The 16,863-nt window shown below is 39.4% G+C and overlaps 5 protein-coding genes and 1 non-coding gene across 6 annotated transcripts; 5 read left to right on the top strand and 1 right to left on the bottom strand.

The window, feature by feature from the left end:
* The first annotated feature begins 136 nt into the window (after window positions 1-136).
* Window positions 137-209, top strand: TRNAA-CGC (transfer RNA alanine (anticodon CGC)). Its single transcript has one exon. It is a non-coding gene; the product is annotated as a tRNA-Ala (tRNA).
* Window positions 210-681: 472 nt separating this feature from the next.
* Window positions 682-2,065, bottom strand: LOC103342192 (ATP-dependent Clp protease adapter protein CLPS1, chloroplastic-like). Its single transcript, XM_008245797.3, has 3 exons — window positions 1,905-2,065; window positions 1,400-1,547; window positions 682-1,121 (listed from the first exon to the last, which is right to left on the bottom strand). Exons 1-3 carry the CDS (start codon window positions 1,966-1,968, stop codon window positions 860-862), a joined length of 474 nt encoding a protein of 157 aa, XP_008244019.1. The 5' UTR covers window positions 1,969-2,065; the 3' UTR covers window positions 682-859.
* A 1,913-nt stretch (window positions 2,066-3,978) lies between these two features.
* On the top strand, window positions 3,979-5,618 carry LOC103342193 (cytochrome P450 CYP94D108-like). The gene has a single exon (XM_008245798.3). It carries the CDS (start codon window positions 4,026-4,028, stop codon window positions 5,550-5,552), a length of 1,527 nt encoding a protein of 508 aa, XP_008244020.2. The 5' UTR covers window positions 3,979-4,025; the 3' UTR covers window positions 5,553-5,618.
* A 1,197-nt stretch (window positions 5,619-6,815) lies between these two features.
* Window positions 6,816-9,793, top strand: LOC103342194 (DNAse I-like superfamily protein). The gene is given in 14 exon segments (XM_008245799.3): window positions 6,816-6,902; window positions 6,904-7,102; window positions 7,210-7,373; window positions 7,463-7,528; window positions 7,607-7,659; window positions 7,761-7,842; window positions 8,004-8,090; window positions 8,257-8,349; window positions 8,434-8,466; window positions 8,590-8,702; window positions 8,882-8,993; window positions 9,127-9,212; window positions 9,307-9,391; window positions 9,526-9,793. Coding segments are annotated over 14 exon segments (1,338 nt in total). The 5' UTR covers window positions 6,816-6,830; the 3' UTR covers window positions 9,619-9,793.
* A 1,817-nt stretch (window positions 9,794-11,610) lies between these two features.
* Window positions 11,611-15,572, top strand: LOC103342196 (alpha/beta-Hydrolases superfamily protein). The gene is made up of 9 exons (XM_008245800.2): window positions 11,611-11,879; window positions 12,101-12,274; window positions 12,559-12,970; window positions 13,068-13,351; window positions 13,451-13,519; window positions 13,618-13,674; window positions 13,937-13,989; window positions 14,080-14,155; window positions 14,344-15,572. Exons 1-9 carry the CDS (start codon window positions 11,836-11,838, stop codon window positions 15,278-15,280), a joined length of 2,106 nt encoding a protein of 701 aa, XP_008244022.2. The 5' UTR covers window positions 11,611-11,835; the 3' UTR covers window positions 15,281-15,572.
* Window positions 15,573-16,171: 599 nt separating this feature from the next.
* LOC103342197 (ATP-dependent helicase/nuclease subunit) lies at window positions 16,172-16,840 on the top strand. Its single transcript, XM_008245801.3, has 2 exons — window positions 16,172-16,413; window positions 16,603-16,840. Exons 1-2 carry the CDS (start codon window positions 16,306-16,308, stop codon window positions 16,684-16,686), a joined length of 192 nt encoding a protein of 63 aa, XP_008244023.1. The 5' UTR covers window positions 16,172-16,305; the 3' UTR covers window positions 16,687-16,840.
* Window positions 16,841-16,863: the final 23 nt, after the last annotated feature.

Raw genomic sequence — 16,863 nt, 5'->3', positions numbered from 1 at the left:
TATTGGGGCTGCTGATTTTAGAGGGACATAGAAGGTTGCCAAAGCAAATGTATTTGTATGAGGGTATTTTTTTATTTTTTTTAAAAAAAATTACTACTGTCGTTTTATATTTTAGAATTCAGGAATGGAACGACATGGGGACGTAGCTCATATGGTAGAGCGCTCGCTTCGCATGCGAGAGGCACGGGGTTCGATTCCCCGCGTCTCCAGTTTCAGCTATTTTTTCCCTTTTGTGCTCATTTTTACCACCAATACACGGCGCTGCTCGTGCATCTCGTGATCCATTCCTGAAATCTTTTATTTTCCAGTTTGAACTTTCACAAACGCATAATAACCATCCGAAATTCGTTTTGGCTAAAACATTTTCAGATATCATACAAACGCTTCGTGCAAGATCCTTCCTTTTTCTTTGAGGGAAGACAATACCCTTCCTTATACTCAAATGAAAGATGAAAATGGGGCTTCTGTTATATGAAATTGTTTCGTCTGAAACCAGATTGAAAATGCAGACATGGGTGGCTGCACAAACACCCCCTCCATCTTGCCAACCAGTATTGTTCTTAATCAAATGAAAACTATGAGCAATAAAAGAATGAGGTCTATATAATCCTCCTCTTTTTTTTTTCCCATCATCTCTCTTCTCTCTGTTTCTTTAATTAAATGAAGAACATAAACAGAACATGCCTGAACTGAAACAGTTCACCTTAATATGAGCAAGTTTATGTACATAAACAAGCATGCCATCATATATAGCTTTTACTGATAAGGCTGTAACCTAACAAGTTCAATTCTTTGTGTAAATTGTAGGTAATTATTTTGTTTATGATATGATAACTAATAGACTACAAGCAAGCACTCCTCAACATCCATCGCTAGCGGGCTCAACGGAACTTAGAAGGCCATTGCCTCTGAGCTGCATGCAGTGGTCTTCTGCATCCACTTGAGCACACACAATGACGACTGCCAGGCCATTGTGATGTGCCTCCTGCATTATGTTCACTGCAATGTCAACTGTCATTCCTGGGATAACCTTCATCAGAACTTGCACAACATACTCCCTCTTATTGTAGTTGTCATTGTGCAGCATCACACGGTAAGGCGGCGACATTTTCCTTGATTTCCTGCAACATTTGATCAACCCATCTTGAAAATTACTTCAATTTTCTAATGTTAACTAACATATGAAATAATACATGCAAATAGACAAAAGGGTTACTTAAACAATTTGTTTTCAACCCTCAATCGAATATAGAAATGCAGATTATGAACATGAAGTGCTCTGTTTCTTTGAAAGCTTCATTGTTGCATTCACATCTTAATTTTGTACTGAGCTGAATTTGAGGTAAATTTTTCTACTTAATTTACAGCTACCCATTAATCAAGGCATGAGAATACATACCTTAAGTCAAATTCAGAGTCACGACTAGGTGTTGTTTTCTCTATGGTTGGCTTTTCCAGCAACCCACCACCTTTTCCAAGCCTGGTGCTTGATGCTGTCATCAAGATGCTCCGGCTTGAGCATTGTTTATGAAAATAATGTTTATCCCCTGCCATATAAATTGCAATAAAAACATTGAAATCAACAAATCCAGCATTGTTTACTGAGAAAACAAACCACTGTTAAATTTAAAGCACGAAATCTTTATGTGCCTTGTTCCTAATACGCAAAACGGAAGCTTCAATTATCAATTTTTTCTTAGCCTTCATTTCATTCACTATTTTCCAATTTCCAAAAAAATTAACCGCAAAATTTATAGCTTTGAGCCATAATCATGTATATTTTCAGATAACACATCTCTATAAATAAATGGATTCCACCTGAGAACACATAACTTATGGTATAAAGAACTTGAGTAAAATTCAACTTTTTGCCCAAAATTGAAAGAACCCAGAAAGAAAAGTACCTGATTTAGCGAGATTGAATCCCTGGTTAGGTGAAAGGGCGACTCGACCGCAGATGGCAGCCATGAGCCTCTCTCACTCTCTCTCACTCTCTCTGTTGCTCTCTCTGTGTCTGTGCCACAAAATGACTGCAACGGAATGTGTGGCATATACAGGCTGTGTCCGTGACCGTGGGCAGTGCCTTCGATTTTCTAATGGTGTTAATTAACGACACGTCGTAGGAGAATCATTCTGTGGAAATGGAAAATATCCGGTTCTGGGCTCTGTGTGGCACAGAGATTCTCTCATGGACCAGGATATACATTAACAGTAGACTCTCTCTCTCTCTCTCTCTCTCTCTCTCTCTCTCACAGTAACTGTGTGGTGCTAAGCCAAAACAATACGACATATTATTATTATTTGTATAGATGCTTGAATTGAATGCTTCAAATGAAAATGATGACATAGAGTAGAGAGCTACAACATTCTGCTTGTTTAATTGACAAATGTAGCTTTTGAACCCTATATCACCAAATGAAGCAGGCCAGTCAATCATCATTAGGGGTGGGCACAGTCTAAATTAAATCGATTTCACTTCAAAATCAAATCAAATCAATAATTACAGTTTTAATTGGTCGGTTTTTGGGTCGCTCTCTCGTTCACGTGAGGCGAGCCTTGATGGCTAGGGTTAGGGTTTATCCAGTTTTCTTTACTCATTTTTTGTGCTGTCTCTCTCAGTTTTCTCTGATTGTCTCTTTGGATTTTGTTGACAATGAGGAGGAGACTAGCCTCGAGGGGTCTCCAACACCTCTCTAATAATTATCCTATGAAACATTCATGGGCTTGACAACTGATGATCGTTCCTATTATGAAGATCTTTCTTCGAAATTTTCTTCAGGCTAAGAGGCCAATATTGGTCTCCCTCGTTTGTCAGCTGGGGTTCTGGATCAAGAAAATTGGAGGTGGCGGTTGGTGTTTGGCTGGATTTGTTATGATGCTCACAATACGTTTTTGACTATGTTCGAAGAATTATAATGCTTTCTTTAGATCATAGGAGGCTTTCTTTGACAGTATATGCACAGTGGTAGGATGTGTTTCAATGGTTTTGCGGTTGGGTGATTGGCTGGATCTATTTTGATACCCACAATACGTTTTTGACTCTTTACGAAGAACTATGATGTTTTTTCTAGATCATAGGAGGACTCATTTAACGGTACCTATGTAGTGATGGAATGTTGTTTTAAAGGTTTTGTGGTTGGGGTTTAGGTTGGATTTGTTTCGTATAAGTTGTTTGACTCTTTTGTTTAGTCAATATCATGGGTGATACTCTTTCCTACTCCGAGATTTTGTTTTTCAAAGGTTTTAACGGTTCGCCATTAGTTCTTACCATGTAATGTTCATTTCGATTGAATAAAATACCATATTTTCTATATATATAATAATAATAATAATAATAATAATAATAATAATAAGAGGTCGGTTTTATCGGCTTTACAATTAAATTGGTTGGTTTTATCTGTTCAACCGAATTAATGCCCACCCCTAGTCATCGTGTACCTAATATAATTCTCATATTTTTTTACATTATTGTTAGTATAAGACAAATGAATGAAGACAAAATTACACCTCTCTCTCTGGAATAGTGTTGAAGATAAAGCAAGAGGCAACAAAACGTTTCAGTCAATTTATCTAAAAACTAAAAAATTAAGCTTCCAACTTATAGAAACTTCATTTTAAATCGCATCAAAATTTGAATTAAATTCAAAATGCAATTGTTACATTTAATAAGATAATATATACAAAAACTCTGATGTGGTACTTCTTTTTTTAATGTCCAAACAGAAATTTAAATTCAATTTTCTCAATTACGCAAGGAATTCGTATCCTCTGTTAGTATTTTCAAAATGTTGAGTCGTCTCACATGTTGCCAAATACAATTTAATATACACGTGTCCAAATATTAACCCTTAGATTATGTTTTAATGAGATGGCAACTTTATATCAAATATCTAGGAGATCCTATCCTTAGATATTGTTTTAAAGTAATAATAAAAAATAAAAAAAGCGCTAGAGCCGCTTACACTCATTCCTAGTCCACTATATAGAAGAACATATGTCACCGCACTAATCTATTAGCCAATGCCATGGAGCTCTTATCTCTCCAATATTTCCTCTTTCTTATCTTCCTCTCCGTCTATCTCTACCGGCAATTCTTCACTTCACCTAAGAAATACAAAGCCACAGGCTTCAGAGTCTACCCGATTGTCGGAACCCTACCCTCCTTCCTCAAGAACCGCCACCGATTTCTGGACTGGACCACCGAAATCCTCACAGCCTGCCCCACCAACACCGCCGTCTTCCGCCGCCCAGGCAAAATCGGAGGCATCATAACCGCCAACCCGTCAAACGTGGAGCACATGCTCAAGACCAACTTCGACAACTACCCAAAAGGCGACCGGTTCATCTCGCTTATTGAAGATTTTCTCGGCCACGGAATCTTTAACGCTGACGGTGAGCTCTGGAAAGTCCAGCGAAAGACTGCCAGCTATGCCTTCAACACAAAATCCCTCCGAAACTTTGTCATGGAAAATGTGAAAACTGAGATTCAGTCCAGGCTCATTCCGTGTTTGGCGAAAGCCGCCGAAACGGGATGTCGTTTGGATTTACAAGACGTTTTGGAACGCTTTGCGTTTGACAATGTTTGTAAATTGGCTTTTAACGTCGACCCGGTTTGTCTTGGCGGCGGCGATGGAGAAACGGCTTCCGGTTCCGATGAGTTCATGAAGGCTTTTGACGACGCAGCCACGCTTATCTCGGGGAGGTTCTTGTATGCTTTTGCGTTTGTGTTCAAGATTAAGAAGTTCTTCAACGTTGGATCAGAGCGAAAGTTGAAAGAATCAATCGCAACCGTTCATAACTTCGCTGATAATATCATAAGGTCCAGAATGGAAGTCGAAGAATTGGGAGACCATCAAGATTTATTGTCCCGGTTTATCGGGATTACTGAAGACAACAACTCGCCCGAGTTTCTCCGAGATATCATCATCAGCATCATTCTCGCCGGCCGAGACACCACATCTTCGGCTCTGACTTGGTTCTTTTGGCTCTTGTCGTCCAGGCCACGCGTCCAGCTCGCCATTTTAAAGGAGCTAGAAACGATTCGGATCCGAAACGGTAAAAGTATCGGCGATACGTATAGTTTCGACGAGCTCCGAGATATGCACTATCTGCACGCGGCCATTTCGGAGGCTATGAGACTGTATCCTCCCGTACCGGTCGACACAAAGGCTTGCCTAAACGACGACGTCATGCCGGATGGGACGATTCTTAGGAAGGGGTGGTTCGTGACGTACCACGCGTATGCCATGGGAAGGATGGAGGGGATATGGGGGAAGAACTGCGGTGAGTATTTGCCTGAGAGGTGGCTCAAGGACGATGATGGCACGTGTCAGCTGGAGAGTGCGTTTCGGTTTCCGATATTTCACGCCGGGCCGAGGATGTGTCTCGGAAAAGAGCTGGCTTATATTCAGATGAAGTCGATTGCAGCGTCTGTGATGGAGAGGTTTGAGATGGACGTACCAAATAAGAACACGTGTCCTGAGCATCTGTTGTCGCTGACTCTCAGGATAAAAGGTGGATTGCCAGTGAGGGTGCGCAGTAGAAATGCATGAGGATTTTAATTTGCCATTCGTGTAATGAATTAAAATCAAAGTATAAATGGCAGTACATATTGCTGGCTGAAGATCGGTGTCAACAATTACTTCTTGTTATTATTTCTTATATCACGGAAGATGCATCTTCCGCAATATAGATAGTTTTTATTAAGTCTAATTTGAATCATAACATAGAAACTGTGAATGACATGATGAGATAACATAGCATAGCAGTCAAGTGCAAAGCCAACCTCCTTGTAATTTGAAAAATCTCTGCTCCATTGAAACTAAAAATGGACTACAGCATGATATGTGCTATATAATTTAGAACAACAGCTAAGCAACTTGATTAGAATGAACTCAAAGTGAGAGGGAACAAAAACAATTGGACTTCAAAGACTTTTTTTTAAAGAACAAAACCGAGTATAGCCGCGCGGCTATACAAAAAAAATTCCCACTATATAAAGTGTATAGCCGTGCGGCTATACTATTTTAAAATACAATTTAGTCAAACCCGCGCGGCTATACTATTTTAAAGAAAAACTATAACAAAACCGTGTATAGCCGTTCGGCTATACTGGAAAAAATCCCACTATATAAAGTGTATAGCCGCCCGGCTACACTATTTTAAAAAACAATTTAGCAAATATCGAGTATAGCCGGTCGGCGATGGGGCGCCTGCGCGTCGAAGTCAGTATAGCCGTTCGGCTATACTATTTTTTAAATAAACACCAATAAAACCGAGTATAGCCGGTTGGCTATGAGATTTTAAAAAAAAAAACTGTGTATAGCCGCCCGGATATACCCTTTTTTAAAAATAGGGAAACCGTAGTATAGCCGTGCGGCTATACATTTTTAATTACAAAAATTAAAAAAATTTAAAAAAAAAAGGGCAAACTATAAGGACGAAAAATACTTTTTCCCGTTGGATTTTAGTTAGCAAAGGGGCATTTGTTGGTATAAGTTACGAAGTTAATATAGAATAAATAAAAGAATGCGACAATGAAAGATGAATGCAGCCAAAGACAAGAAACTCACTGCTCGATGGATGGCATTTGGCCGCGCACATGCACCCTCACACACTCTCTCTCCCTTGTGGCCCCGAGAATATCTGAAAGACTCAGAATGAAACAGTAACAGTAAATCCATCAATAAACTCATATCGTAAGTTACGTAAGCAAACAAGTCAACAAGTCAACAAGTCAAAGAGGTCAAATTCCAATCCGTCTCTGAAGACATCCCAAAGGCTCTCGCTCGCACGCACACACCTCACCTCATCTTCTAGTTCAACGAACGATGCGGTGCGACGCTTCCTCTTGGCTCTGCGGACGCCACGTATCCGTAACAACTGCCGCACCGACGAAGCGCCACCGGCCCATCCTCCTTCTTCCTCTGCAGCAAGCCCACCATCTTTTGCTGCACCGACGCTTCCAAAGACTCATCGTCTACATGTTCCAACACTGCTCGTCCATTGTACAAGCCCCTCGAGCGGCGACAGTCAAGTCATGCTCCGGATGTTGTACGCCATTGGATCCAAACCGATAATCAACAACCACTGTCTTCTCAAGGTCCATATCATCCTTCTTCTAATTAACATTACTAGACTAATTATGCATGCATCGTCTTTGTATTTATTTAATCATAGCATATATATATATATTTGTTATTGCTGCAGATAGATTTACAGTTGCTTCGTATAACATTTTGGGGGATAGAAATGCTTTCGCGCATAGAGATATGTACCGCAATGTGCCTTCCCGTTATCTCAAATGGGACCATCGCAAGAGGGTCATATGCGATGAACTTGTCCAATGGAACCCTGATATAATCTGTTTGCAAGTAAGTAAAGTAATAAGCTTGATTAATTTGTTTGTTTTTATTGCCCTGTTAATTAATTTTTTATTTTTTATTTTATGTGGTCTTACTAGGAAGTAGACAAGTATTTTGAACTATCGGAAATTCTAGCGAAAATGGGATATCTTGGGTCGTATAAGGTTAGATTTTCCATATTATGTACAAATCTTGTCTATGAACCAAGAAATGTTTTCTGAATATGTTGTTTGCAATGGCAGAGACGCACGGGAGATACCGTTGATGGTTGCGCTATTTTCTGGAAGGCTGATAAGTAAGATGGTTGGTTGTGCTTTATTTTTCATTTTATCAATTGGTTTATAGTGTTTGTGATGCCATGACAAATTGAATAGCTTTTCCACTTCATTATGTCAGTTTTCAGTTGTTAGAGGAACACAGCATTGAATTCAAGGGTTATGGACTGCGTGACAATGTTGCTCAACTCTCGGTTTTTGAGGTACAACTTGCAAGCATCTGCTAATAACTTGTTCTATACCTGTCACACTTCTGAGATTACTTCACTTCAGATTGAGTTAATCAACCCTGTTTTGATGTAATCTTCTGTTCAACAAGATCGTATCCATCGTTTCCACTTCTAATTTCATTCCATACAGGCAGATGCAGAAAGCCGAATCAAGAAGGTTCGTGATTGGTAACATACACGTGCTTTATAACCCAAGCCGAGGGGAGGTAAAATTGGGCCAGGTAACTTCTTTTCATTGATGTCATTTCCCTTATGCTTAATGACTAGTGTTAGTACTAAATAGAAGTTTGGCCACCTGAACAAAGACATCAGGAAAAAATACAGATTTTTAACGTTTTGGGGCATTATGATAATCTGGTTTGTAATTGAATCATTTTGTTTCTTCAGATACGTTTTCTCATATCAAGGGCACAAATCCTCTCAGAGAAATGGGGCAATGCCCCCATTGTCCTTTGTGGTGATTTCAATTGCACTCCGCAGGTTTGATAACTTACTTCATCATTGTTTGCTCTGCTTTTTACAGTAACAAAGCTAAAGCTAAACTAGTTTCCTGCTTATTGACAGAGTGCAATATACAAGTTCTTGTCAACATCTGAGGTGAATTGCTTGCTTTTATGATGTTATCCACTTAATTAATATATATTGGTGATGCAGATAATCAGAATAGATATATTACATACATCCATGATGTTTTTGACATCCGTATGATTCTTTTTACAGCTGAATATCATGTCATATGACAGAAGAGAGTTATCTGGGCAGAGAGACTGTCATCCTGCTCAAGTTTTAGGAGTCAAACAAGAAATTAGCAGTCCACTTACACTGATAGACGGGTATTTCTCATACCTTATAACGCAGAAACATATTTTCTATTTTGTTTTCATTTAGTTCCTAAACCGACGACGTGCATAACAAGCATCAATGAGAAATTTGTCAGGCAGAGTCAGGCCTTTTCTTTGAATAAGATGACTGAGTTATATGTCTTATGTTGCTTGAATGTTTTCATTTTCAGATTGTTGAAGCATTGCTGGACAGATGAAGAGGTTAGAGTTGCAACTGGAGATGCTGAGAGCAATTTAGTCGTGCATCCCCTGAAGCTTAACAGTTCCTATGCCACAGTGCGGGTACAAAATTTTACACCTTTACCACTTGGTTGTTCAATACTCCAGCTTTTAATATGCTGCTACATTATGTTCCTATTGTATGCATCAAGTTGGTTTGGGGTGTTATTCTAAGTACAACATATCATACTTTCAGGGTTCGACTAGAACACGAGGATCCAATGGCGAACCTTTAGCAACTTCCTACCACTCAAAATTTCTTGGAACTGTTGACTACTTATGGTAAATTGCGTCTCTTGTAACAATAATTCTAATGTTGGAGGAGGAGTTGGTTATGATGACAATGAAACGAATGAAATGCTTCTGTTTCATACAGGTACTCTGATGGCCTTGTGCCCACTGGAGTTATAGATACCGTTCCAGTTGACATTCTCCAGAGGATTGGTAGCCTCCCTTGCAAGGTAGGAAAACTTTGGATTCTGGTCTAGTTTGCAACAAGACCTGGAACAAGGGTGAATTATTATGATTGTGGATAAGCGTATAATGTTATCTTCAAATCTAATATTCTATTTCTATCTATCATGCTTGTACACAGAAAGTGGGCAGCGACCACTTGGCCTTAGTTTCTGAGTTTGCCTTCACACTGGACACAAATGGAGACAACAAAACAGCTGCCTCAAGTATCTGAACAATCTTGTCCAAGCATTTAGAGAAGGAAACAATTTTTTGGCCACACCATGTATGTTTATCCCACATAAAATCATTTGGAAGCAGATCCTCGGATCTTATATTTACTTCATTAAACAAACATGCTATAGCTTGAATAGCAAGTAAAGGGAATATAAAGCACAGGTTGTAACCCAGCTCAATATGTCATGGTTTTGCCAGGTGAAAAAATTCTATGTCCCTTGTATTAAAAATCATTTTTAAACTAGTATAATTTTTTAATTGAAAGATTTTCTTATTTTCAATTTTTTTATTTATTTTATTTTATAGAAAGTCTAAATTACTCTAAACTACAGGCTATCCGAACTTGGATGCAAAAGGTCATGTCCATATGACCTAACCCAAAAGTATAAAAGTTCTAATTTACATCTTGACGTATTATAAGGGATTTATTATGGCACTCTAGTTGTAGAGCACTTTCCCCTAAATAAAGATAAGGGTACTAGTACTTTCCTCCTTTTCCCTTTAAGTATGAACTTCTACATCCTAAACGCAAAAAATAGTCTCCTCCTTGGTGGAATTGGAGTTTAATTCCACTAATAGGTTGGGGTGGGCAAGCCAATTCCCTGGAGATGAAAGCGTGTAAATGCATGAGAGTGGCCCGAGGGTTGGTGATCCAGCTTGAGCTGGCCCTTGCGTTTGGCTCACGTGAGGGGGGCATCCTTTCACAGCTCCTTAGTGGACATTACCTATGTTGCACGGACACTCCAAACTGCTGGAGTGTCGGAGTGTCGGATACGGTAACACGGCTCCGACACGCCCTAGACATGGTCAACAGCTGGGACAAGATCAAGACACGACTCCGACATGGTCAATACACAGCTCCGACACAGTCAAGACACGGTAGGGACCAGTTTGAAATTTTCAAAATAAAATCTGGGGTCTAAACGTGATTTTTGAAACTTGGGTGGACTGATTTGAAATATTTTTTAGAAAAGGGACTAAAAGTTAAAAAAAGACTTTTTTAAACCTAAATCTCACTTTTTCTTCTGCCGAAGTTCATTTCCTCCATCCCAGCTCTTCTCCTCCCCTTCTCCTGGTTTTGCACAAGGCAAGTCTCTTTGCAAATTTTTTTTTCTCTGTTTTCAAATGCATTTATTTATATTCTCTATTTTTTTTTTCTTATCTCTCTCCACAAGCAGTGGAAGAGTTGGACTTGATGGTGAGGTGACAATTCTTTCTTCTGTTTTTTTAAAGAGAAACACAATAAATAATAACAACAATAATAAAGACATAGATGCTTGAAGAAGATTGAGAGTAGATCATATATGTTTTATTTTGTGGTCTATTAATTATTATGTATGGATAATGAACATGAGTTATTTGTTTTGTTTTATAGAATTATGTAACATTGAAGTATTGAGAATAAATTATTATTTTAATTGTTGTGTCATATATGTTTTGAGATTTTCGTGTCACCATGTTCTCGTGTCCCCGTACCTGTGTCCGTGCAACATAGGACATTACCTCCCGTAGAGTGTTTAAAAAAAAATAATAAAAAAATAAATCAATCAATCATAATGTTCTTTTACTATATATAATGTTTTCTAGATTAAAAGAAAATTCTAAAATTTGCCACTCATTCTGGTCGGCAAGATGTTAACTTGTACGAGTGGCATCCGCCGCGTCACGTATTCCTGTGGCTGCACGGCAGCATAAGGTCATGTAGTCTCTAAATCCGCATGCGACACGTCATAAATCGTGTCGGCCCTTGTCCATCTTCGAATCCAGTCCGTTCACTTCCTAATGGGCCCTACTAGTCTTAGTTCAGATAAAAATAATAAATATGATATGATATATACAGAAGCACGTGAACAACAAGCTCTGAATTTCGCATCCTTACGTGTACTCGTGATCCACACTAAAAGACCAGAGACCGACACGCATTTGAGGTACCCAATAAGGGCCCACCACGTGGATTTCCTTGGCTGCCTTCCCTCTACGGCAAGAATCGCCGTTCCTTTTATTGCCTTCCCCCTATTGCTGTCAATTTGAGTGTCCTAAAATATCGGAGCTCCCAAAATTTTCTCTCGATTTCCGTCGCTCTTCTCACGCCTATCCTCATTGCCGATCAGATTCGTTTCCATTTTACTTTCCATTTTCGAAGTTTCAGAATTTTTTCTTTTTTTCTTGTCCCAGAAATCTGATACAAATCAAATTTACTGATAATTATTATGAGATGATGCAACGGGTCGTTGACAACATCATTGCTGTCACCAAAGAGTGAGAGCCTCCTCTTCCTTCCTTTCCCCTTTTACAAAATTGATTGGAATTGGTTTAATTCCCGTTATCTATACATATAAAAATTGATACTTTTTCATGTGTGCCAAAAAAAAAAAAAAAAAAAAAATTCAAATTTTGGTGCTGGGTTTGAATTTTGGTTTGTATTGTTTCTGGAATCAAAGCGTTTGTTTGTGTTTGTTGATTGGTGTTTGGTAGTGCAGGTCAGTGAAGACGTTCACATACGAGTCGCTGAACAATATTGTGAGGCTGATTAATGGAGTTTCAGCTCTTTTATTGACATTTTTACCTGGGAAGGCTAACATCCTTGAAGGCATTCATGGCTGGGAGCTCAGGCCCACCTTTCGGGGACCTCGATTTCCGCGCTGGATGGAAAAGTAAGTTGTGTGTCCCCAGCAAAATTTGCAAGCACACTGAATAATTCAGATTTTTGAATTTGTCCGGTACTTGGCAATTCGTTTTGAAATTGTGGGAATTTGGGGGTTATTCATGATAAATGAATGCTATGGTTGTTCTTGTTTTCGTGGGCAGTAGTTATTTTGTATGTAGAATTAGTTCCTTTAATTTGATTGATATCTTTCTTGTAAATTGTAGTGCAACCGACATATTACATATATATTAGTTGCTGAAATGACATGTCCATTTTGTTTGATGTTTGTAGTGGAGTGTCCTCTTTCAATCATTTCATACATGAGCTTTCTGTGGATTCTGATTCTGATGGCTCGAGCCTTGATTACCCATATGGAGATGAAGATAGTGATGGAGACACATCTCCTGGATCACCACTATCTCAAAGTTCAAGAGTCTCTCGGGCTTCTAGTTTCAGTAGGAACGATAGGCGCTGGATGGGATGGATGTGGATCAGATACATATTTTTCTGGATTTTGCTTCCTGCAAGGTTTCTGCTCTGGATTCCAGTTCGTATTTTCCAATTGTCTTATTCTAGGTCGTCAAACGGCTCTTCTGCACCAGGAAGCAGTCAGATCCTGCAAGCACGAGCTATTAATAAAATGCAGACTCTCAAGGATCACATTGTGCACCGAACCACTGATAGGAGACGTGGAGTCATTGAGGTTTCTGCATAAACTCTTTTTCATACCAGTTTGGGAATTAAATGCATCATTTATTTTCTCTTAATATATTTTCTTATCTTCAATTTGTGTTCAACAGGATCTTCATCTAGCAATCGAGATATTCATAGAAGCTATATTTGATGTTGTTCATAAGGCAGCACATTTTATTCTTTCCCCATCAGAGGCTTTTAAAACTCTATCTGGATGGTATTCATTGAGCAGTAGTGGTGCTCAAGATAGTCATGATAGTAATTCAGAAGTTTCTGTCCCCACAGCTACACTTGGAGAGAATGATCCAGCTCCTAAAGAAAGGAATACTTCATTTCAACAGTCACTAAATACTGATGCTCGGACATGCCAGGATGTCATAACAGAGCTTGGGTAAGGCTATGCTACAGCTTACTTGATTGTAGAACCTTTTCTTTTTTCTTTGAGTGTTGCACATGCTCTTAAAATTGCTGAACTTTCTGTCTGCCTTAGGTACCCATATGAAGCTATACATGTGATCACTAGTGATGGATATGTTCTTCTCTTGGAAAGACTCCCAAGGTATGATGGATTTATTTGTATTCTTTATCCCTGGTCAAGTGATAACTTTGTTCTAAGTCGATGGTGTGTAATGTAATGACTGTACTGCGATGCTGCAGGCGTGATTCACGGAAAGCTGTTTATCTACAACATGGAATTCTGGATTCATCTATGGGGTAAGCTATTTCTTCTTAAGATTCCTTCCTCCCCAGTGCCCTAGGTGGGTAATCAGTGTGATGCATAATTCTTCCCACCACCACGATTTTTACTACTACAACTATATTTGCATCTTACAACATGATTTTATTTTCTTTTCTTTTTTGAAGAGGCAATGGGTAACCATTACTTCTTGTGTTATAATCACACATTTTACAAGAGTTTTGTTTGATATATGCTACCTTTAAAAATGATTTCTAATTGGTTATTTCCTCTGTCCAGTTGGGTGTCGAATGGGGTTGTTGGTTCACCGGCATTTGCAGCCTATGATCAAGGTTTGCATGTTTCATTTGCAAGTGTGTGCGGCTTGCATTAAAGAGCACTGTAGCGGTTTAGAAATATGCTAATGCTTCTTACTTTTGCAGGATATGATGTTTTCCTTGGGAACTTCCGTGGCTTGGTTTCTAGGGAGCATGTTAACAAAAATATATCCTCACGACAGTAAGTTGACATATGAGATCTGATTGCTATTTTATTTATGAAATTTTTATCCTTGATTTCCTCTCGACTCAGATTGTTGGTGGGGATTGAATGAGGCTGCAATATTTACAGATTTTCTAAGCATAAAGCAGCAATTACATAAAGTTTTGCAGTGTGAATTGAGTTACTGAATGTAGCAACCAATGCAGGTATTGGCAGTACTCCATCAATGAGCATGCGACTCAGGATATACCTGCAATGATAGAGAAGATACACCAAGTTAAAACTGCTGAATTGAAGCTTAGCCAACCTGATCTTGAGGAAGAAACCAATGATGAGCAACCTTACAAGCTTTGTGCCATTTGCCATAGCTTGGGAGGAGCAGCTATACTGATGTATGTTGTAACACAGAGGATAGAAGAGAGACGCCATAGACTCTCAAGATTGGTTTTACTGTCACCTGCTGGATTCCATGGTGATTCCAGCCTAATGTTTACGGTTGTGGAACATGTCTTTCTTCTATTGGCTCCTATTCTGGCACCCTTTGTGCCTGGCTTCTACATACCAACCAGATTCTTTCGAATGCTTCTGAACAAGTTGGCACGAGACTTCCATAACTACCCTGCCGTTGGAGGACTGGTTCAGACCCTAATGAGTTATTTTGTTGGCGGGGATAGCTCAAATTGGGTTGGCGTGTTAGGGATACCACATTATAACATGAATGATATGCCGGGGGTATCATTCCAAGTGGCTCTCCACCTTGCACAAATGAAGCGTGCAGGAAAATTTAGAATGTTCGATTATGGGAGTGCGTCTGCTAACATGGAGGTGTATGGATCTACAGAGCCATTGGACTTGGGTGAGTACTATGGGCTTATTGACGTTCCTGTTGATCTGGTTGCTGGGCGGAAGGACAAGGTAATTCGGCCATCCATGGTCAGAAAGCATTATAAGTTGATGAATGATGCAGGTGTTGATGTATCATACAGTGAGTTCGAGTACGCCCATTTGGACTTTACATTTTCGCATAGAGAAGAACTGTTAGCATATGTCATGTCACGCTTGCTGCTTGTGGAGCCGTCTCCAAACCAGCAATCAAGCCAGAAGGGTCTAAGGTTGAAGAAGAAAGGACAGGTCAATAGTTGATAAAAGTCAGAAAACCCATGCATTTCCTGTTTTTTTTGGTTCAGGATTTGGCATGCCCTTAGGAGCAGATTACTGTGATTAAATATGTTCATACATCTTTAGTCCAGGGCAATTAGTGTTTGGTTTCTTCCCCATCAATTTTTTCGTGGGGAGTAAACTGTCTGAAAGGCTTATGCCTGGATTGAGCTTTGTACAAAAACCCATATGTGTATATTCTGTAAGAGTAATTGGATCCATGAAACATGTCTCTGTCCAAGAGAACAATTAATACACACTGCTTATTCAATGTTGATATTTGTACTGTGACATTCTAAGTATTTTGTGTCTGTTGGGTATAATTTCATTAGAAGTCCCTCCTGCTTCACTGCTGGCAATGCAATGAACTTGAACCATTATCATTTTTGAATCCGTAAAACAAGCAGTCTCCACTGACTCCTCTAATTCTTTTCATGTGGCTTTGGGTTGCCGAAACCTGAGAGCTCCTATGGATTTGATCTCCTCCCAATTCTTGCTTCAGTTGGGGCGTTTTATTGCTGACGGTGAATCACACTCCATTAGAGCCATAGCCATCAGACGACGACGTATTCGTTCAAGACTGAGTAAGGGCAGCATCAGCCTCCGACCATTTGTTTGATAGAAGCACAAGGAAATGTGGGTTTTCGGTTCTAAATAATTCTAGTGTATTTTGTGAATTAACCGAAGCTCCAAATATATGTACAATAAAATTAACTCGTAGCCCAAATGAGAGTGACAAACTTTATGCACAACCCAAATAAACGAAATCTGGCATCTGCAAGACTGCAATGGTAAGACAAACCTTCAGCCGGGGCCACAACTATTGAAACCTTAACCCGGTTTACTCACCCACCCGTCCGACTTGACCCATCCACTTTTACTTCTCTTAAATTCTTAATTAGTAAAAGGCCGAAAGGCAGGGGCCAACGTCCACCGTCAAAGCGCCGCTTGAAAGTCGAAACTTTCCCGAGAAAATCAAGGAAAGAAAGCGAGAGAGAAAGAGAAGGAAAATGGCTGGGAGCTCTAATACTTGGGCCTATGCCCGGATCATCACCGGAACCATTCTCGGTGGCGTTCTCGGCTTCTACGTCATGGACCGCGTCGAGAAAAGCTACAAGGTCTTCTCACTTCCCCCTCTCTGTTTATCATTCTTCTTATTAAGCTCACTCACTCTCTGTCTGATTTTCGGAAATGAAAATTATAGCTTCCTGAGCTACTCGAACAATGGAATCATAGCAGAAATTTATCAATATAACTTTGTAATCTGATTGATTTTCATATGGAATCTTGGATTTTGATGAATACAGGAGAAAGTGAAGGAGAGACTGAGACAGTACGAAAGTGAATTGAAGAAGAAAGAGAAATTGAATGAGTTTGAAGAGTCTATGTAGACTACACCCTACCAGTGTTCTATTTTCTTTTTTCTTCTGCTTGTGGTTGTTGAACACAAAAATGTTGAAATTTTGAATCATATGTTTTTGTATTTGGACTTAGCCAGTACTGGAGTTTGATTCGAATCAGAGTGTCTATATTTGAGGAAGAGAACCCAACTTTCAAGACCCATCAAG

The sequence above is a fragment of the Prunus mume genome, linkage group LG7 (assembly GCF_029339155.1).
Source record: "Prunus mume cultivar Tortuosa linkage group LG7, ASM2933915v1, whole genome shotgun sequence".
NCBI classification, from domain to species: Eukaryota; Viridiplantae; Streptophyta; class Magnoliopsida; order Rosales; family Rosaceae; genus Prunus; species Prunus mume.
The sequence above is the reverse complement of the archived record's forward strand: the minus strand, read 5'-3'. Positions and strand labels throughout refer to the sequence as shown.